The sequence below is a fragment of the Megascapheus bottae genome, chromosome 8, assembly GCF_031878675.1.
Source record: "Megascapheus bottae isolate mThoBot1 chromosome 8, mThoBot2.hap1, whole genome shotgun sequence".
Taxonomy (NCBI): domain Eukaryota; kingdom Metazoa; phylum Chordata; class Mammalia; order Rodentia; family Geomyidae; genus Megascapheus; species Megascapheus bottae.
The window spans coordinates 2,090,758-2,111,892 of NC_143516.1; the positions used below are offsets into that span (position 1 = coordinate 2,090,758).

General features: G+C 50.5%; 1 protein-coding gene across 1 annotated transcript in view; it reads left to right on the forward strand.

Annotated features, from left to right (window-relative positions):
- LOC150059437 (uncharacterized) overlaps positions 1–20,745 on the forward strand; it is a 41,545-nt gene extending 20,800 nt beyond the window's left edge. The window contains exons 6-12 of the mRNA XM_090338614.1: positions 10,066–10,237; positions 10,797–10,880; positions 13,535–13,644; positions 18,604–18,664; positions 18,986–19,188; positions 20,098–20,212; positions 20,545–20,745. Of these exons, the coding sequence (XP_090194740.1) occupies positions 10,066–10,237; positions 10,797–10,880; positions 13,535–13,644; positions 18,604–18,664; positions 18,986–19,188; positions 20,098–20,212; positions 20,545–20,595 (796 nt within the window). The 3' untranslated portion in view covers positions 20,596–20,745. The remainder of the gene's footprint in view (positions 1–10,065; positions 10,238–10,796; positions 10,881–13,534; positions 13,645–18,603; positions 18,665–18,985; positions 19,189–20,097; positions 20,213–20,544) is intronic.
- Positions 20,746–21,135: the final 390 nt, after the last annotated feature.

Sequence of the window (21,135 nt, forward strand, 5' to 3'; positions counted from 1 at the left end):
GAGAGCTGTACATCTGGGCTCCACCGGCCACTCAGGGCCAGCCAGGAGGAGAGAGCTCACAGCCGGGTGAGAAAAAACAAAACTGAAATGAGGCAAGACTCCTTCACATGAAAAGGACAAGAAATGCCACTTGAAATGAAATTCAAAATGAATTTAAGGTGATTGCCCTAACAGTTTGTCAACAAAGCAGGGCAATCTAGCATGGATGCCGGCTGCTGTTAGCCAAAGAGGAATGAAAACAGGGCCAACCTGGCTGGAGCCACACGCATCTGAGGGCCCAGCAGGGATACCAGCAGCTTCTGCGTGGGCAGGCTCCGTGGTCGGCCTACCCACGTGGCATGTACACAATTGGGTGTGTGATTGCAGTCACCCATGAGAGGAGCTGATGCCATCCTGGGCAGCTCAGGGTCAGATCCCCAGCCTCTGAGCTCAAGTCCTGCCGGCACACACACACGCGCATGCACACATACACGCACGCACGCACGCACGCGCACACATGCACAGACACATTTCACAGAAGCGCTATCCCCACTGCGGTTGGACAACTGCTGGCTCTCATGATGCAGACACCGACACTGGCGACTGTGCTGCAGGTGGGAGACCCTTCTGCTGGACTGATGCAGGAATGTGAGCCTTAGTGAGGTGCTCAGGGTCTCTGCCACACCTGTCCTGGAGCCAGTGCCCCTGCCACAGGGAAATAGACCCAGGATCCGGGCATGGCAGTGCTTGGAATCTACCAGCTGCCGCTATGACATGCTGGGCCTGGGCCGGCTGGAGGGGGCTTGGCTCCTCCAGCCCTGGGAATGCGTTACAAACACACATTTCCAGGCCCACCCAACACCTGACTTTGAAGCGCTGGGGTTGGGGCCAGCAGCCAGCTCTACCCAGACCTCAGACCCACTGGAGACCGGGCTCTCAGAGCTGGTTTGTTGACTTGCCAGTAGCTCAGCTTCTAGTTCTGGGAAGGACAGAGGACATGACTGAGCTGGCTGGCAGGAGGCTGGCTTCAGGTGAGACTCTTGTCCTCCACAGCCCAGGGAGGCCCTCCTCGGCTCAGTGGTCTCCCCTGGCTCTGCGTGGCTGTGGTGATGGCTGTGTCACCACACCTGAGGTGTTTGTGCACGAAAGGACTTGCCCGTAGACGTTGGCACAGTCTTGTGAGACGTTCCTTGCTTGTTTCCTGTGTTTGCCCAGGCTCAAATTCCTACCCTCTGCCACAGCTTCACTAGTTGCTGGGCTTACAAAGGACTCAGCCGTTGTGCTATTGCTGCGTGTTTTGAGGTATTGGGGATGTCTCCGAGGCCTCGTCCATGCTAGGCCTTTGCTATGCCAGGGAGCTCCTCCCCCCCACCCCACCAGGGAGCCCCTCCTCTCCTAGCTCCGCCAGGGAGCCCCCAGCTCAGCTCTTTAAAGGGTCGTCAGGGCTGAGTCCTTCCTGTAGGGACTGCCTTGGCTAAGATGCTAAAAATATAAGCTCAGTCCATTGACACAGCACTTTAGTCAGTAACAGGGTCCTCAAATAGAGAAAAGGATTCATTAATGACCAGTTTACATGAGCCAAAGATAATTTTCCTCCAAAATGTTCAAAACAACAATACATTCTGGGTGTCTGTTACTGGAATACATTGAGCGTGTGCTCCGGGCTCAGGATCCCGCCGTGGTGATGGGATTTCTGTGAATGGGGGAGGAAAGTTCTAACATCTAAGAATGCAGGTTTTCATTCCAGACGTGCTGACCTAGCGGTATCTCTAGACACTCTCTAGAGCGCTGCTGCCGTCAGAGCAGAGGTGGGATCTGGTGTTTCACACACACCAGCGTCTCCTCTGGAGCCAGAGACCTGCCCCCCCGGAACACGGGAAGAGTTGCAGCCACTGCCACCCAGGGTAGGTGACAGTTTCCACAGTGGCTGTGACGCCTGAAGGTGACTAGCCACCCGTGGCTAAGCCCGGGCGGAGTGTGGGACAGGCAGAGCATGAGGGGCAGCCTTCTTCGGGGCTCTCCACCGTCTCCACATTCCTGAATGAACCTCTTCTCCGTGAAGCCACAACTGCATGTGTGGAATCCTGTGCTCTTTCGCGGGGTAGGGGGGGTTTCTCTAAGAACCAATATGCTTCTTTTTGTGTGTGTGTGTGTGTGTGCCAGTTCTGGGACTTGAACGCAGGGCCAGGGCACTGTCCTTGGGCTTTCTCAAGGCTAGAGCTCTGTCTGCCACTTGAGCACCACTTCCAGCTTTTTCTGTGTATGTGGTACTGAGGAATCAAACCTAGGGCTTTGTGCGTGCTAGGCAAGTACTGTACCACTAGTTCACGCTCCCAGCCCCATATATGCTTACCTCTATACTTAGTGAATGCTTCCACGCATCCATCCACCATCTGTGCATCCATGCATTCACCAGTTATCCATGTATCACCCATCCACCCATTCATGCATGTATCATCAATGCATTCATCCACCTACATTTGCATGCATCCATCTGTTCATTTGTCCATCCACCCACCTACCCATCCATCCATCCATGAATGCATGCATCTATCTGCTCATCCATCCATCTACTCCTCCATCTATCCATGGGTGCATGCATCTATCCACCCATCCATCCATCCACCTACTATCCACCCACCCACCCAATCAGCTATTTATCCATCCATCCACCTACCCATCCATCCATCCATCCATCCATCCATCCACCTAACACCCACCCACCCACCCAGCCAGCTATTTATCCAGTCATCCATCCATCCATCCATCCATCCATCCCTTCACCCACCTATTCTCTCATCTGGCCATCCATTTATCTACCCACTCACCCATCTTTCCATCCATCCATCCATCCATCCATCCACCCACCCACCTTCCATCTATACATGCATGCCTGTGTTCATTCCTTTATTGATCTATTCCTAAAGTACCTGCTTACCCAGCTCTTCTTCCCTCTCTCTACCCATCCATCCATCTATCCAACTATCCATCTATCCATGTGCCCACCTGCCTCCGCATCCATCCATCTACTCACTTCCCACCCATCCACCTATGCATCTATGTACCCATCCAGCTTCTCAAGTGAGTAGTCACACTTGGTAATTTTTAAAGCATCTATTAATGTACTTGCACTGAAAGTTGCTTTATGTTTTAGAAGGGGTATAGAGTACTTTGTAATTATTACAATGTATGTGCAGTTTGACTTTGTTGTTGTTCAACAAGGACATTCTAGTATAAGAAAGGAACCAAAGGGACCAGAAGTAAGGGCTAACAAGAACATTTTAATGAAGATGGCTTCTTCTCCTTAGCGTCTTGTCTCTTAGTGATGACTCCATGTTTCTGTTGTTCCCTTATTAGGGAGCACTAAGTAATTCCATGAGTGAGGAAGAAATGGTTGGAACTGTAATTTTACAAACATGTTTCTGAGAGGTGGAAAATGCATTAAAACTCTGAAACTCCCCTCGTTAGACTTTGCTTTATATCATCTTTAAATAGTTGAACAAAAGGGTCCCAATTCAACGTGTCAGCACGTACGTACAGAGCATCTTGGAAGGACTGTGAATCTAAACTTGTGGGGGCTTTGATCACCCCAAGCCAGGGAGGCAGCGGCCTGCCCTCCTCGCTGCCCTGGGTTCCAGCGGCAGACAGCTTCTGCCACACTCCTGGCTCTTTCTCCTTCCACAGAATGGGGGAAGATGTGCCTGGCTGTGATGAGATGGCCCTGGCACTTCCCCAGGAGACCGAGAGGCCGTCCAGGCCCAGTGAGGGTTCAGCGCAGAACCTTCTCTCCCGGGAGCGGAAAGGGCGAGATTCCAGGGCGCTCCCGCCATAAATGGCCATCAAGCACTTTAAAAAAATCTGCATTTTGTGGGTGTTGGCAGAATGAACCCTCCTTCCCACCCGTTTGCCATCTGTTCCTTGTGCCCGAGCCCCCTTTGAACATTTGCCTTGGCTTGTAAATACTGCAATTTATTTCACTCGGACTTCTGGAGAACCATTTCACCAAATGCACTGCAGGCATCAGTCGTGATTCCTGCAATGTCTTCACCTCTGTCTTGGTTAAAAAAAGACAAACCCTGGCTCAGGCTGAAGGGGACTTGAAGATTTTCCTGTGATGAGGAAGTAGTTCAGGCCACCTTTCCAGCCTTGTGGTGCCTTTCAGGACCAGTGAGCCTAGTTTTTCACATCCTTGAGACTCCCTAGATCAGGTAGGGCATAAGAGGACATCTCACCCTCACTGGCAGACCCGAGAATTTTCCCCCTGGATCTGGGGGGATCTGGATCTGTCTTTTTGGTGGGTGGGGATGAGGGCTAAGGCTAGGGCAACCCCGGGCCTCATGCTCTCACTCGGCTTTTTCACGCAAGGCTGGTGTTTGACTGCGTGAGCCGTAGCTTCGCTTCTTTCGAGGTGCTGGTCAGCTGATGATACGAGTGTCATGGACTTACTACGTGGGCTGACATTGAGTCTTGATCCTCAGGTCTCGCCTGTCTAGGATTACAGGTGTGAGCCCGCAGTGCCGGGCTGTATAGGCTGTTCACCATTATGTATTAAAGAATTCTGCTTTCCACACTTCAGTGGGAGATGTTTGACTCGAGAATCCAACACAGCAAGCTGTTAGCATTTGCACAGTATAGGTTTGGATCCTGGTTCTTTCATAGCATTCTCCTCCTCCTCCTCCTCCTCTTCCTCCTCCTCCTCCTCCTCTTCCTCCTCCTCTTCCTCCTCCTCCCCGTCCTCTTCCTCCTCCTCCTCCTCCTCCTCCTCACTATTGGTGGTAGTAGTAGCAGTGGTAGTTTTGTGGTATTAAGAATTGAATATAGGAAGTGTTCATTGCTGGGCCATATCCCAGTCCTTGATCCTGGTTCTTTCAGCTTTTCTGCTGCAGACTTCAGAGACAGCTCTGTTGCTTCCTGGCTCATTTTCTTTATCTGCAAAACAAGAACAACAACTACAACCTGAGAGGGCTACTCGGGAGTTCAGTTCAACACATTAAGCGACCTAAATTTCCTCTTACCACCTCACCACCCCGTAGGGTGATTTCTGCCCTTGTCATCCCTGGAACTTATTCCAACTTCCACAGTAATAGCCATCTGCGTTTCAGTTGTCTGACAGGAGTGGAAAGTACAGGCCTCATGGGGAGGGAAGGGGACTTGGCTGAGTCCCATGTATGGCTCCACACCCCGTGGCCCGCAGCTGGCACTGCTGTCCTGTGTGAGCGTGTGGAGCTGCTGAGTGGGCCGGGCTGTTTCCCACGGTGCCCTGTGTGTCTACCCAGACCTCCTGCCCCAGCGTGGCGTGGAGTCTGTGATGCCCTGGGAATCCCCAGGGCTTGTGTGTGATTAGGGAGAGTGGCCGCTTGTTCTGAACATTCTTTTGTTCCCAAGTGCTTTGCACACGAGGCCGTCTAGAAACCTCCTTTGTTCCGGGGCCTACCTACTTCAGGCGTGGTCACAGACCATCACGTGGCTGTGTGGCCGCGCGGCTCAGGACCGCTGGGCTGTGGAGATGGGAAGGTGTTTCAGAGGGACTCAAGTCTACAGCTTTGGGCCCCTCGCTTGCTCCACATCAGCTGGTAGTTACGTAGATTTGGAAACAGCTTTCTGTGGATCTTCCTTCATGGCCGCAGCTGGAATTTTACACGCAGTCCCCTAATTGTGAAGGCAAAATGCCCTCACCAGGCCTGCAGGGCTGCGGGTCCGTCTCAGGGCGGAACTCACTGCAGTCCTTGCAGGTCCACTGCTGAGACCTGTGGCCTGGGCAGTCCACGTGGGCCTGTTCTTTGGGGGACCGACTGCACCCTCCACTCAGAGCGAAGGCCGCACTTCTTTTCGCCTCGTTCCAGGAAAATAGGTTTGGGTTATGTGTTTGTGTTGAGCAAATGTATAATTAATCATGTGAGCATATAATCAATAAAATGAAGGAATAAACTCAAAACGAAATTCCTTCTTGGTTGTTTTTCTGCCTTTCTAGAGTTTTTGGTTGGGAGACAGGTTCATAACAGCTGATTTGGTTTCTCCCCCCTTAAATTTCACAAAATATGTGTATGTTTTCATCCATGCTGAGAAGTAATGTTAAATGTATACAATTAGAATTCCAGTATCAGCACATGACTGCAGTTTGCCACCCCTAAGTGAATGAAAGGGTGGAATGTAGATTTGTCAGTAGAAATAGAAGCGGTGCCATGGTTTATTCCTTGTAGAAATGACATAATATGACATTTTAGCTTTAGTGTATATTCTATTAGTGATAGCAGGCATACGTTTTTGAGCCATAATTGCATCAAAATGATTTGATAAATACTCTACTTATACCGGAAATGTGAAAAAAAAAAACAACTGTGGTTCAGTTGCAACCAGGAATCTTGGCCCTTAAGGCCTCAGGTGAGCCACAAGATGCTTACTGTGACCAGGAAATGGTGGTACAAGACCTTCGAGAATCCACCATCCTAGGTAAATGTTCCATGCGTGGCCTTCCATAACACATGGCTTGGAAGTGGCACTGTGGCTCAAGTGGTAGAGCACTAGCTTTGAACTGAAGAGCTCAGGGACAGTGCCTTGGCCCAGAGTTAAAGCCTGGAGAAAACAAAAGAAAAAAACATAACAAGTGACTTACTGTTGAAACAAGAACAAGAACATAGCATGAAGTGCTCAACTAATTTATATTGAACAGAGTCTTTAAATACCTGAGCCTCCCGAAAGCTCTGACAGCAGCTAGGGACTGACATGTGGGAGGATTTTTTTTTTTTTGCCAGTCCTGGGCTTGAACTCAGGACCTGAGCACTGTCCTTGGACTTTCTCAAGGCTAGAGCTCTACCACTTGAACCACAACACCATTTCCAGCTTTTTGCTATGTATGTGGTACCGAGGAATCAAACCCGGGTCTTTGTGTATGCTAGGCAAGCACTCTACCACTAGGCCAAACTCCCAGCCCAGGGGGAGGATGGTTTTTAAAATGCTTTATGATCTGGGTTTACATTTTCTGGAAAGTGTTTGAGAGTCATCGTTTTGGACTTTGTAGATCATATTCGGCCCCTGTTGGGCAAATATATAACCAATACACCCTCTTTCCTTTTATAGATAACCCTTTAAAGACATTTATTTAGTCTGGATTTCAGACGTCTAATCGGAGTATAAACTGTATAGGAACTCTTTCTAATCTTTAATTCTAGAAAAATGAGTTGAAATGTGTCATGGAATCTAAAATGCTAAGACACCCTTGTTCACCAACTTTTCTTCTTCCATTTAAATGATGAGCTGCACCGTAATGACATTCTTTTTTTTTTTTTTTTTTTTCCAGTCCTGGGCTTGAGCTCAGGGCCTGAGCACTGTCCTTGGACTTTCTCAAGGCTAGAGCTCTACCACTTGAGCCTCAGCACTACTTCCAGCTTTTTTCTATGTATGTGGTACCAAGGAATTGAACCCGGGTCTTTGTCATGCTAGGCAAGCACTCCACCACTAGGCCAAACTCCCGGCCCCCCTTTTTTGTTGTTGTTGTAGGGCTTGAACTCTGGGCCTGGGCGCTGGCCCTGAGCTCTTCAGCTCAAGGCTACCACCCTACCCCTTGAGCCACAGCACCACTTCCTATGCTGTAATGATATTCATGTGCCAAGACCCCAGCCCAGTGCCTGGCACAGCTCAGATTCCAAGGAAGGGTTTGTTGAAGGGCAGATTTCTAAGTATCATCAGATTCTGCTGTGCTGCGAGAGGGGCTTCAATTCTGACCGATGAGTCTATCAACCATCTCAACGGAAACATCTCCAACCCTGGGCTGCCCTCCTTCAGCCCGGTGGTCTGTACAGTTTGTTTACCAGCAGGGCCCAAGGCGGAGCACAGGGTCTTGTGCAAGCCACACAAGCCCTCCACAGTGGAACTCCATCCTGCTCTGAAGAGCTCCCGGCCTGCAGTCAAGACAGTTCCCTCATGAGAGTACTGTGAACAATGCAGAGACAGCAGCTTTTAAAAGAACTCTTATTTTCACATCCTGGTACAAACACAATATCAAACAGTAAAAATAATGGATGAATTGCTGGCCGCTGATTATTACGGTGCTTTCTGTATTTGTTGGGTATCACCAATTGGAAGTCCTGTCTTTGAAACTCCCAGGAATGTTTACATTTTTCCCTTGTCTGTCTTTCCAGGGTTCCTCTCTCCCTCCTCAGTGCTCTGCCCCCTGCACACAACGTGGCTGCATCCCTGCTGCAGAGCTGAGCCTTGGACTTGGGGCCAAGGTCCCTTGCTTTTGCAGAAGAGTCACGCCTCTTTCCATTTCTTTCTCTTTCTCTTCCTACCCCATTCCCCCCCCCTTTCCCCACTCCTCTCTCTCTCTCTCTCTCTCTCTCTCTCTCTCTCTCTGTGTGTGTGTGTGTGTGTGTGTGTGTGTGTGTGTGTGTGTGTGTGTGTGTGTGTACGTGTACCAGTACCAGAGCTTGAACTCAGGGTCTGAGCACTGTGCTTGCATTTTTTGTTTAAGGATAGTGTTCTAGAACACACCTGAACCACAGATCCAGCTCCCGCCGTGTGGCTGCTAACTGGAGATAAGGGTCTTGTGGAATAGATAAAATCACAGATGTGAGCCACTAGCTCTTTCCATTTCTTTAGAGATCCATGTCTGTCAATTTGGCCCAGTAAAACCAACATAGATCTTAAAAGATCACTTTCCATAAATCCGTGTTCTCCCCTCTGCTTCAAAACTTCTTGTTCAAAACAACCTGTGATGAGCGAGTGACTCCTCACAGGCATCCTGCAAGTCCTTTTTTAATTGTTTTACTGTTATTAGAAAGGTGATGTACAAGGCAGTTAGTTACATAGGTCAGGTAAAGAGAACATTCATTTTTGGGAATATCCTCTCCTCACTCTTACCCAGTTTTCCCTCCCTTCCCCGTATCCTGTAATTCTTGATGCCTTGAAATCTGACATCTTGGAAAGGGCCCCTGGTTTGATCCAGCTCTCCTGATTTGCTGAGATTTTCGAAGCATGTTTTGTGAGGTGTCCCTGAACTTGGGTGATGGAAGGTCAAGTGACTCTGGCTGGTGGTCGGAGAATGGAAGGGGTTCCATGGGTGGGAGGCTGCCCTGAGGCATTGACAGGGCCCTACAGATCTGCAGGGCCTAAGGGACTCCATTCCAGCTGTTGCCCCGCGGTGATTGTCCAACTTGTAAATAGCTCTGCCCAGGGCGCAGGGCACCTCACCAGCCTGCCGCTGGCGCTCGGCAGGGGGTGTCGGGGTGATTATGAAGGGGCACCCTGCCTTTCCCGCCACACCTGCGCCCGGCTTCCCATTGTAGTTTTATGGGTTGTGAGGAGGCAGGTTTGACGCGGGGGACACAGTCCGGGCCAACAGCTGCAGACAGCCCCACAGACAGTAAAATGTAAAGAGGGGGGAGGGGGAACCTTTGAAGTTTGCAAAAAAGCATGACTTTGACCACTTCCTCCTTCCTCCCCCTGGGCGGGCCGCCCAAGCTAGGTTGAGAGGGCTAGCAGCTGACTTTACAAGGACAGATTCCTTCCTCCTGGGCTGGGGCTCCGGCCCTGGAACCAGCCTGTCCGTGGCCCTCATCTCACGGGCGGCCCCGGGGAACACTCCTGAAATACTCAACCAGACCCTGGTGGAGAATGGGTGCCTGCGCCCTGAGCCTTCTGAATCAAGTTGAAGGCAAAGCCAGCACCAGTTTCCTTCTTGGGTCTCTGCGTTTGACCACTTGCAGTTGACCTTCCAGGATGCTAAGAAAGTAGCTGGCATTGGGGCTTTGCATTCTCCACCTGGCTTCACACCTGAAGTTTGGTCTCGAACACTTTTCTTCTCTTTACTCTGTTTTTAAAGATTCTCTCTCTCCCTTTCTCCCCCCTCCCCCCAAAAACGAGAACCCTGGGCATTTAGTGCCTGTGGTACCTCTTACTTTTATGCAGTTTCACATGAACTGTCCCAGAGGGGTGTGTGTGTGTGTGTGTGTGTGTGTGTGTGTGTGTGCATGCGTGCACGTGTATGTGTGTGTGTATGAACCATTTGTTCTTCGGGCGACCTTGCTAGCTCTGAGAGCTCCTGCAGAGATCGCACGTGCTGTGTGGCTCTGTTTCTGCTGCCTGCAGGACCCAAGTGACCAGTGGTGTGAGAGTTAAATACAGACAAATGTGCAGGGACTGCTCTGCCAGCTCAAACTTTCCAACTCTGCCACCTCAGCGCAGTCCCCTGAGAGCCCCAGAGGCCAGCATCTCCTGTCCAGAGCACCCCCCACCCCGCCTGCTGGCCCCGGCCAAGATGGTCAGGTGGCTCTCCTACGTCCACTCTGAAATCTCACCTCTCCTCATCTTCCCTAGGAAAATGGTTTCAAAGACATGCGTGACCACGTCAAAGCGCTCAGGGCCCTCTCTGCATCTTCTTCCTCCACTCTTACCCAGGCTTTATGGTTTACCAAGAGGCAGAGTTGGCCAGGAGGGGATGGTGTGGCACCATCGGATGGAGAACTGCCCAAGTAGGGAAGGCCTGTGCTAAGGCTGCAGGCAGAATGAGCCTGAAAGTCTCAATCAGGCTGAGACCCCTTGTGAAACAAGAGTCACCACCAAGAGTGGGCTAAGAGCTGTCCTCCGCCTGGGGAAGCAGCTGTCACAATATGGAGAAAATGGATCTGAGCACCACACCCACACACCTAGAGAATGGCTGGTAGCTCTGGGGCCAGCTTACCCTGCGATGGAGAGCTTGCTCCTCCATCCAGGAGCACGACGCTAAGGCGTGCTTTCTATCTGTTAAGTCGTGAGACGCTGGAGGAACCCAGTTTGTCAGAAAGAGGTTTATGAAAAGATCTCTTTCCTTTCCTTTCAAGAGTCTTCTTGCTCGGCTTTCGGACTGGAGGAAAAGGTGTCAAGAGCGAGAGGCTGCAGGGAAAATCTCCGAAGGACTCGGGGAGGTGAGTGTGGGAGCTGTCCCACGTCCCTCATCCCCACCTCCACATCCCCGTGGGGCTTTACAAGAGCAGGCTGACGGGATGGCGTCAGAACTGAAGGGAAATTCCGGAGACTCGGTGGTGGAGGAGAGAAGGGGTGCTGAGATGCGTTCTTGCCTGGGTAATCTAATAGAACATGACCTCGAGGCCCTGACAACAGGGGAGGGAATGTCCACCCCCATTGCTTGTGTCAGGAGTTCTTGTTCTTGCTTGGCCAGAACGAGACGGATGCCTTCAACGTGGCGTCCGAAAGCACCCGTGTCAGGCGAAAGCTGCCCCCTATGTGAGCACCGAACTGGATGTAGTGAGCAAACTTCCCTTCTCACTTGCTGCCATGGATCTAGACGGCTACGCGTAAGACTTGGTTCAGTTTGTCTACTAGGCTCTCGGCTGTAGAATTCTCCCCAACTCAGAAACTGGTCAGAGCCACACAGCCGTGCACTCATAACCACGGGCTGTAGAAGCTCACACGCGGACGGGATCACACACAGTCCTCGCCTGGGGACTCAGGCTGACTGTGGAACTCTGCGAACTTCTCTGGAAATCTAGGGGACAGCTTGTATCTCCAACCCCACCCCAATGAGCTCACTGGACACACACACACACACGCACGCACGCACGCACGCACGCACGCACCTCCCATTTATAAAACAAATCCCCCAGCCAAAACAATGATGCTTGTCAGAATCACACAGTTGTGCTCTTCGTCTGATACTGACTCCATGTTGGCGAACATGAATTTGCATCATGCCTCTCATAACCTGGCTACTCTGCAGTGTGATGGGTTTTATTTTATTTTATTTTGAGCTCCAGGTTGGTAAAAGATAAAGGGAATAGGAGAAACAAAAGTTTAGTTTAGAATGTCATGGAAGAAAAATGGCAGGTAGCTAGGCATAGGACACCCGTGCTCCGCCTGTAAGGGTCTAGGGACAAACTTTTATGGAGATTTTGCTGATCGGCTCTTTCTTTGTGGGGCTTGCTGACTGGTCATATTTTTCTAGTTCAGCTTAGGTGCTTGGAGAGTACTCACCAGTCTGGTTTTCACTTCCATGTTTCATGTTGGCCCATGTTGACTTGCTCTACATCCTTCCTGTCTGCCATGTCTCTCTGGAGAAGGGTCTTCTTCCACACTGAGGCCCTATCTTGGCTGGGGGAGGGGTGTCTGGGAATTTTGGCTGATCTGCGTTTTCTCCCTATCACATCCCTGGGCCTTGAGTTTTCCCTTTCTTCACCCTCTCCTTCCTCCCTCAGCTTCAGAGCCCTCCACTGGCTCATTTTCATCACTTGCAATTCAGCTATTTTTTTTTGGGGGGGGGAAAGGGGGCTACCAGTCGTGGGGGTTACCCTCGTGCTGGGCTTGGGTGCTATCCTTAAGCATTTTTTTCGTTTCAATAAATACTATATGATCAGAGGCACAGAGGCATTGTGCCACCTAGGCATGTTTTGCTCCATGCTAGTGCTCTACCAATTGAGCCACAGCTCCACTTTTTTTTCCTGCCAATTCTGGTGCTTGAACTCAGGGCCTGAGCACTGTCCTTGGGATTTGTCCTCAAGGCTAGCACTCTGCCACTTGAGCCACAGCTCTCTGGCTTTTTCTACGTATGTGGTACCGAGGAATCAAACCCAGGTCTTCGTGCATGCTAGGCAAGCACTCTACCACTAGGCCACACTCCCGGCCCCTACACAGCTCCACTTTTGACTTTTTAATTTTATTTTTGTTGTTGTTGTTGGTCATGGGGCTTGGACTCTGGGCCTGGACATTGTCCTTTTTGCTCAAGGCTAGCTCTCTACCATTTTGAGCACACTGCCACTTCTACTAGAGATAAGAGTCTCACAGACTTGGCTGTCTGAGAGCTGGCTTTGAATTGCAATCCTCAGATCTCAGCGTCCTGAGTAGGTAGGATTGTAGGCATGAGCCACCAGTGTCTGGGTCCAACTGTGTTTTATAGTAGCTTGCTGGGTCTTTCTACAGAAATAGCTGGTGATGTAGCTCAGTGGCAGAATGTATATTTAGCCTGTGTGAATCTCTGTTTGATTCATAGAACTGTAATAATGATTTAAAAGTAAAGATAATAGGGGCCAGGAGTTTGGCCTAGTGGTAGAATGCTTGCCTAGCATGCACGAAGACCCCGGTTCAATTCCTTGGTACCACATACATAGAAAAAAGCTGGAAGTGGTGCTGAGGCTCAAGTGGTAGAGCTCTAGCCTTGAGAAAGTCCAAGGACAGTGCTCAGGCCTTGAGCTCAAGCTCAGGACTGGCAAAAAAAAAAAAAGTAAAGATAATAGTAATACAACTTCTCATTTTCAGAAGAGTGGAGTAGTTTATAGTGATATATTTGACTTTTTAGAATATGATTCTGAGCATTGTTCTTGAAGTACCTTTCCCAGTCATAGCTTAGAATCTTTATGCCCCACAGCCAGCACTGTTAACAGAAACCTGGGAATAGTTTTTACAGTTAAGCATCTTGAAGAACTTAGCATAGACTCCTCTGAGGCCTTGCCATTTGCACTGGAGATTCAAAGATGTCGATGTCCTCATCCTGTGCATTTAAAAACTCTAGTCTCAAGATAAGACCTGCACGTAGAAAAAAGTTCCAAATATCACCTGCTTCTTTCAGAACAAGATTACTTGCCAAATGAATAAGAAGGGTTCCCGAAGTGAGGTGTATCTCCGCTGTTTGGATCAGATGTATTCCACCTCCCTCGCTAACATGGAATTCTCCAGACGGTAAGTTCCTTCCAAAGCATGTAGTAATACATGTGTGTGTGCGTGTGTGTGCGTGCGTGTGTGTGTGTGTGTTTCTAGGGACAGATTCCAGGGCATTGCCATTGTTAGGAAAGTGTTCTACCTCTGAACTACATAGATAGGGTCTATCACAATTATGCCCGCTACCTCCCAGCTGTAGGTTACAGGTATGCATCACACCAGTTTTCTCTACCCTCCTCTTCCTCGCTCTCCTTTTTTCTTGCCCTCTTCCTCCTGTCCTCCTCCTCCTCCTCCTCCTCCTTCTCCTCCTCCTCCTCTCTTCTTTTTTCCATTTGGAAATTAAATCTTAGGCCTCACCAAGTGAAGTAAGCCATCTATCTTTGAGTTAAACCCTAGCCCTCAATGCCTACCTCTGTGTGTGTGAGAGTGTGTGTGTGTGTGGGTGGGTGGGTGGGTGGGTGTGCGTGTATGTATGTATTTGTGGCATGTCCCATCCTGGACTTGAACTCAGGTCCTGAGCTTTTTTGCTACTACTTTGGCCACATCTGCACTTCTGGCTTTTCTGTAGTTAATTGGAGATAAGATTCTCACAGACTGTTCTGCCTGCGCTGGCTTTGAACTGCAGTTCTCAGCTCTCAGTCTCCTGAGACTGAGCATAATGGCACGAGCCACGGGGCAGAACAGCACTGTGCAGCTGAACCGTCTCCTCCCAGTCTCTCGTGTGGAGGTATTAAATAATCACCACTCTACGGAGTGACCTGAGAACTATTTTGTGGAGAAAGAAGAGCAAATTCTGATCGTAAAAGAATATGGCACCATCTAAATATAAAAAGCCAACCAAAGCCACCCCTGCTCTGCGACTCTGCCTAAGAAGTTAGCAAGTGGGAGGAGGTGAGAGGAGGCTCTGGACGTGTGAGAGCTGGCTCTGCTCGGACTGCAGGTCCTGGCAGGGTAGAGCCGAACCTCCACTGTGCCTCCCCCACTAGGGGGGCACCCTTGGTGGCTCTGGTGGGAGTAAGGCAGGGTGCAAACAACGTAGTTGGCAAATGTAAAAAGAGGCACGAAGACATGGCATGATAATGGCAGAAGAGAGACAGGTTGGAGCCAGGAGTGTGGCCTAGTGGTACAATGCTTGCCTAGCATGCACAAAGCCCTGGGTTCAATTCTTTGATAGCGCATACACAGAAAAGGCCAGTCATGTGCTGCTGCAGCTCAAGTGGTTGAGCGCTAGCCTTGAGAAAGCCCAAGGACAGTGCCCAGGCCCTGGGTTCAAGCCCCAGGAGCTGCAAAAAGAACAAAAACAGACAGGTGTACAAAAACTCCACCTCAACGCCATTAAATTACCATCTACAAAGCTCTAGGCATCCGATGGTGACTGGTCCCAGGCATAGTGCCAGGGCCTTGGCAAACTCAGGACATCCAGGCAAGCCTCACCTATCCAGCTGTTCCCACCCCCTCTGGAAGAGGTGGGAATTAGGCTCCTAACAGCAGGTGGCCCGGAGAGGGTCGGCCAGCCAAGAAGATCAGCCAGCTCTGACCTGCGTGCACCCCTCACAGCTGTGACATCCTATCTGGGTCCCTGTGCTCCTCTAACTCCAGTCAACTAGTAAACTCCAACAGGGCCCAGGACCCACCCCGAGGTGGCGCCCCAGTTGAGAGGGACTGGACTTGAACTTGGGTCGTCTGGCTCAGCTATCTAGGGGCTACAAGTGGGTGAGGAAGGCTGATGGAGAGACTGCTGGCAGGCCAGGCCTGTGTGCTCACCACGGGGCCAGGTCCTGGACTGGGGCAGGACATGTGTGTTAGGCGGCAAGATGCTAACCAAGAGACCACAGACCCAAGGCCATCTGGGACCTGAGGTGAGAGCCACCAGCCCCAGACATGGAGACCGTGTCCCTTGCCAGGGATTCAGGAATTGTCCCAGAGGGATTCTGCTCCTGCTGGATATGGATGGAATACAGGATGGGTCCAAGCACTCTTTGAACTTGTGTTGTCTAAGGCTTTCCCTCCAAGCCTCCCTTGCCCACTGGTCCTGAAGCCACCAAGAGAGTTTCCCACGACACATTTAACAGGACATCCGCTGGGGGAAGCCGGCAGCCACAGAGCTACTTTCTGGTCATTTGCAGGAGAGGTGTGGGGGGGGGGGGCGGGGTGTCTCTCTGGTTTAGGGACCAATTCAGGCCCCTCTATTAGCATTTGAATCAGGCAGCCTGGCTGTTTTGATAGAAAAGAGGAGTTAAGTCTTTGTTGTTGCAATTTAAGGGCCAACGTCATTTTCTGGCATCCTTTAATCAGCTGGGATAGTTGGGAAAATGGCAAGAGCCAGAGAAAGCCTGCCTGGGAATGCAAATGGCCTTCTCTCCCGAGGCTCCCTCCAGAGCCAGTCTGAATAATTGAGGAGCCTGGCCTGGCCTACAGAGGGCTGGCTCGGGTGTGGCCAAGCCCCAGCCAGTATCCAGATAACTCGGTGATCCTTCAGCTAATATTTCTTTTGTTTCTTTTGCCAGTCCAGGAGGGCCTGGGCACTGCCCTTGAGCTTTTTTTCCCCCTTTTCTTCTGACTCTACCACTTGAGCCACAGCACCACTTCTGGCTTTTTCTATGTATGTGGTACGGAGGAATCAAACCCAAGGCTTTGTACAAGCTAGGTGAGCACTCTACCACTAGGCCATGCCCTGGGCCCGGACTCAGCTAATAAATACCGTGGAGATTACTGCAAGAGGCCGTGGCGTTCCCTCCATTTGCAGTGCTTACTTTGCATAGGCAGACGACAGTCTGTTTTTGTAATAAAAGCTGTGAACTTTTAAGATGGGAGGCTAACTTCAAAATCCTGACTGCTTCTTTGTTCCTCCTCGTAAGTTACATCATATTTTCTTGCACTGAGCACACAGAAACATAAAGATTTAGAATTCATAAAAAGAAAATAATGCTCTTATCCTAGAGACTCAGGTGGCTGAGGTCTGTTGACTGAGGTTTGAAACCAGCCTGGACAGGAAAGTCTGTGAGACTCTTATCTCCAGTTACTGGCCAAAAGGTCAGAAATAGAGCTAGGGCTCAAGTGGTAGAGTGCTAGCCTTGAGTGCAGTGGTTCAGGGACAGTGCTCAGGCCCTGAGTTCAAGCCCAGACACACAAAAGGCATTGACCAAGGAAACCTCACTTGGGAAAGTTCACGTCTCAGTAGCCAGGCTTGGGTTGTTTCACACATGAGCCATAGGGCAGAGGCCTCTGATGTGGCCTGAAGACACAACGTCAGAGACATGCGCACACTAAGCCAGCGCCAGCGGGTCTCTTCACACTCCCGCTCCTTCAAGTGAGGGCTTCTTCCTGTGACTGGCTTTGACTTGCTCCAGTGCTTCCTCCTCCTCTTCCATCCAGCATCACCTCTCCAGCACCCGCCCCAGGAAGGCCTGGCTCCACATCAGGACTAGTCCCCTTCTCCAGCTGTTTTCTCCAGGTGTTTGAGATCCGCAAGTGCCTCAGAGGCAGCTCCCAGCTCTCCTAATTAGTGGAGAGGAGTGCTGGTCCACCCGATTTATCAGACAGCTGTTTTCCAGGTGATGAAAAGCTGTGTGTGTGTGTGTGCATTTGCTTCTGCCTGCAGTTGGCTGCATCATGTGTACAGAGACAAATGGCACCTGTCTTGTCACAGGGATGAGCCTGGTTTAGCTGCTTTTGCCCCCCTGGTGACCCCACAGTGCAGCCCTGAGCCCAGGGAAGTCCAGGGAGCTTTGCTCTGTGGCTCTTCACCTCCAGGGTTCCGCCTGTCAGGGAAGAGCAATATGAAAAAGAAAGAAGATGTCAAGAGCCTGGCCTGCAGCCCCTGCGGCCTCAAAGAGAAACCAGCGCCAGCACAGTCACCTGTGCTCTCCCAGGGCTGCGGCAAGAATCCGGCAAGAATCCAGCAAGAGCAGACAGGGGAGACCTCACCGCCGAGTTGACCCAGGGACACCCCTGAGACTGGGGCCTCTGTGCTGATCAGGACACGCCCTTTCCAGACATGGGCGCGCACACACCACACATGCCCACAGCTATGCCTGCCAGGGGAGTGAGGAACGCAGAGCTGACATCTTCACTTGCACAGAGACATGCGAGCTACATGGGGCTTTGGGGCTTCAGACCAGCCAGTGAGTGATGGCCGCTTAGCTTTTGTTTTGCTTTTTGCTTTTTTTTTTTTTTTTTTTTTTTTTGCCAGTCCTGAGGCCTGAACTCAGGGCCTGGACACTGCCCCTGAACTCAAGGCTGGCACTCTACCACTTGGCCACTTCCAGCCTTTTCTGTTTATGTGGTGCTGAGGAATTGAACCCGGGGCTTCATGCATGCTAGGCAAGCTCTCTACCACTAGGCCACACTCCCAGCCCCCTCTTCGCTTTGAAAAGTGAGTTTCCAGTGAAATGGGCACAAAGCACGGTAAAGGCCATGCATAATCACAGCCAGCTCACAGCAGCCATTGTCCTGCATCTTAGCATTGCAGCCTCCTTCAGTCTCAGATTCCCTCCCTGCCTTTTATACAAGGCCAATCCTAGGGCTTGTACTCAGTGCCTGAGCAATGTCCCTGAGCTTTTTCGCTAAGGCTAGTGCTCTACCACTTGAGTCACAGCTTCACTTCTGGCTTTTCTGTGGTTCATTGGAGATAAGAGACTCAGGGACTGCCTGGACTGGCTTTCAACTGTGATCTCAGATCTCAGATCTCAGATCTCAGCTAGGATTGCAGGCGTGGCCTGGCCACCAGGCTAGATTCTTGAATACTTAGTGTAAAAGGAAGATGTGAGTCTCTGCTGCTGTAATACTGGGTGCATTCCATCCATTTCCCTGGAATTCCTGGTTGCCCCCTCTGCTCTGCCTCCCGTGCCATCCCCTCCCGGTGGGTCCTGGCTCTAGGGAAATGCTGAGGGCCTGGGACAGCAGCCTTGTGTGTTCAGGGTGCTGAGCCTGACAGCTTTCTGTGTGTTTGCTTTTCTCTGTTTGGTGCCACCTGGACAGATTGCTGGAGAGAGACGGTCGCTTTGCTGACACGCTCACGGAGTGCCGAGCTAACTGTCTGGTTAGTTCTGCTGGTCCTAGGGTAGCACAAGTGCCCTCTGTCTTGCCCTGGGTGTGGATTTGTGAGCGGGGGGGGGGGGGGGGGAGCGGGGACAGGAAGCATGCCATTCCTCTTTGTCACTGGAATTTGGTGACTATAGACAGCCACTGTGGCTCTGGTAACAAGGTGTGCTTTTCTTAAACAGCACATATTAGGTAACAGAAACATTTAATTGATCATTAGTCATCTAAACGCCCCCAAATTCTGTTCTATAAAGCATTTCTCATGTTCTGGACGCAATGAAAACTACAAGAAACTGAAAGCATTTTTGGCTTCTCAAAGCAGGATTTCATGATCCCCAGAGGACACAGTCAGCAGGACAAAGGCCAGCCCAGGGCCTCGGTGGCCAGGGAGGATACACAAGCCCCTGGTCAGCGGTCTACAGCCCACCCTTCTCTCTGCTTCCTGAAATGTCAGATGTCGGCAAGTGTGAAGAGAGATTTCCACCCCCAAACCAGAAGACAGCACGTGGCCCTGCCTGGCAGGTGAGCAGTTTAAAAAGCCAGAAATGAGAAATGAACACAACCAAACAAGACAAAATATACAAAATCCCCCAGTTTCAGCCTTGAACAAGAGTGGGCAGTGGAACAATTGAAAGGCAACAGAATGATGAGTTGTAAATGCCAGCCTTCCACAGTGCCCGCTTAGCCTCTGTCAGGATGCTCCGTGCCCTGCCTCAGAACCCCCCACAACTTCACCCCTACCGTGGCCACCTGCCACGCCCCATTCATGTAATGTCCCTCCACCAGAGGTGGAGGTGGCCACGCTGTGTGGTGCAGTGTGGTCCTGCTTCTGGTACGGTGAAGACACATGGCAGAGCTCAATTTTCTGGGGCAAATGAATTCATGAACTCCTTTTGGTTTAGTGTCTAGTTTTACTAGACATCAAAGCTGGAATCTTGCACATGTCGGGCAACTCGTCTACCACAGAGCTATGGTTCCCTCCTGCAGTATTTCTTCTACAAGATACAAATGTGTATCCTTTTCTTCTGTGAGTGAGGCCCAAGACGGTTCTGGAACTTACAGGTCAAGCCAGCCAGACCCAGTCCTGCTCCCCTACTGCCCTTGCCCCAGGCAGGACCAGCCTTGAGTTTCTGATTTTGTACAACAAACATGATAACTTACTCTCAAGATTGCTGGAGAGTTAAGAAACCATTGGCTGACTTAGAGGAGGTTGAGACATTTGAGTTTCATACACTTGGACGTATTGCACATGTTTGTGCTCGTATGATTTTCACAGGAACATCTGTGATTCAAAGGTTACTGCCATGAAGTTGAATGAAATGAAGGAGAATCCTAACTGTAGAACATATTGTTGTCTACACCATTCTGGATGTATTCCCTGTAAGAGCACTAAGCACAACTTTGAGAAGGCTCTCCCCCTTTCTCCTTTAGGCAGCAACTTCCGGTGTGTACGCGGGCCAAGCCTGCTGCTCGTGGGGCGGGCCCAGTGCTCAGGCCCCCGGAGCCCCTGGCCCTGGAGCACCTGTTTCACACTCATCCAGTGCTGGTTGGTTCCTGGCCGCCTCTGTAAAGGGAGCTAGAGGGACTGGGAGGATGGGAGGAGTGGTGGAATCCATTGGGAACAAGGTCAGGGCTTCTGGGGGTTTCATTCATGGAGGGAGCGCCCAGAAACAGGCTCCCAGGATGGACGGGAGTCCCCAGAACGATATAGGATGTGGAGAGGAAGGACTTGTCTCGTGACTCCTCGGTGAGTAGGAGTTAGTGTTAGGACGGGAGAGGTGGTGGCGGACACACTCCTCAGCCCTTCAGCTCCACGGTTCGCCTAGGTAAACTACAGCGGTGGGTGGGACTGTGTACATGCTTTGTGTTTCATTCCAGGAAGCTAAGACAGCCAGTCGATACTGGATTAATTATGTGGATGAAGAATAAGGGACTCGATGGCAAAGATGGAGACTCCGAATGCACAAGGAATCGCAGCCTTCTTTTTCTTTAGTTCAGAGCTCTGATGAGCTATGATGACACAGTGCTTCGAGTCTGTCTCCATGGCAAAAGGAAGGAGTGTCTACCTCACACAGTGTCAGTGCCTCTACCACTACCACCAAGAAGCCCAGAACCACAAACAAGAGCCAGTGAATCTAAGTGTGATCAGATGAAGAGTAAAATGAATTTGCTCAGTCTGACACTAGTGTGATTAATATGGCAAAGTCAGCTTTAAAAGAGAGTTCCACTATATTGAAACAAAAGCCATATAATGAATGATTGTTGTCCTTAATATACTGTGTTATCTCTCATCTCCTTTGCTGTCCCTTGGTTATCTCATATTGTTACAGTATCTCACTTTGTTATCTGATATATTGAATTTATTTGTATTTGGTTATTTGAAATTGGATAGGGAAGGGGGGAAAACGAAGACGGGGGGGGGAGGGTGATGGGTACCAAGACATGTGAAAGGGTATCAATGTATGTGAA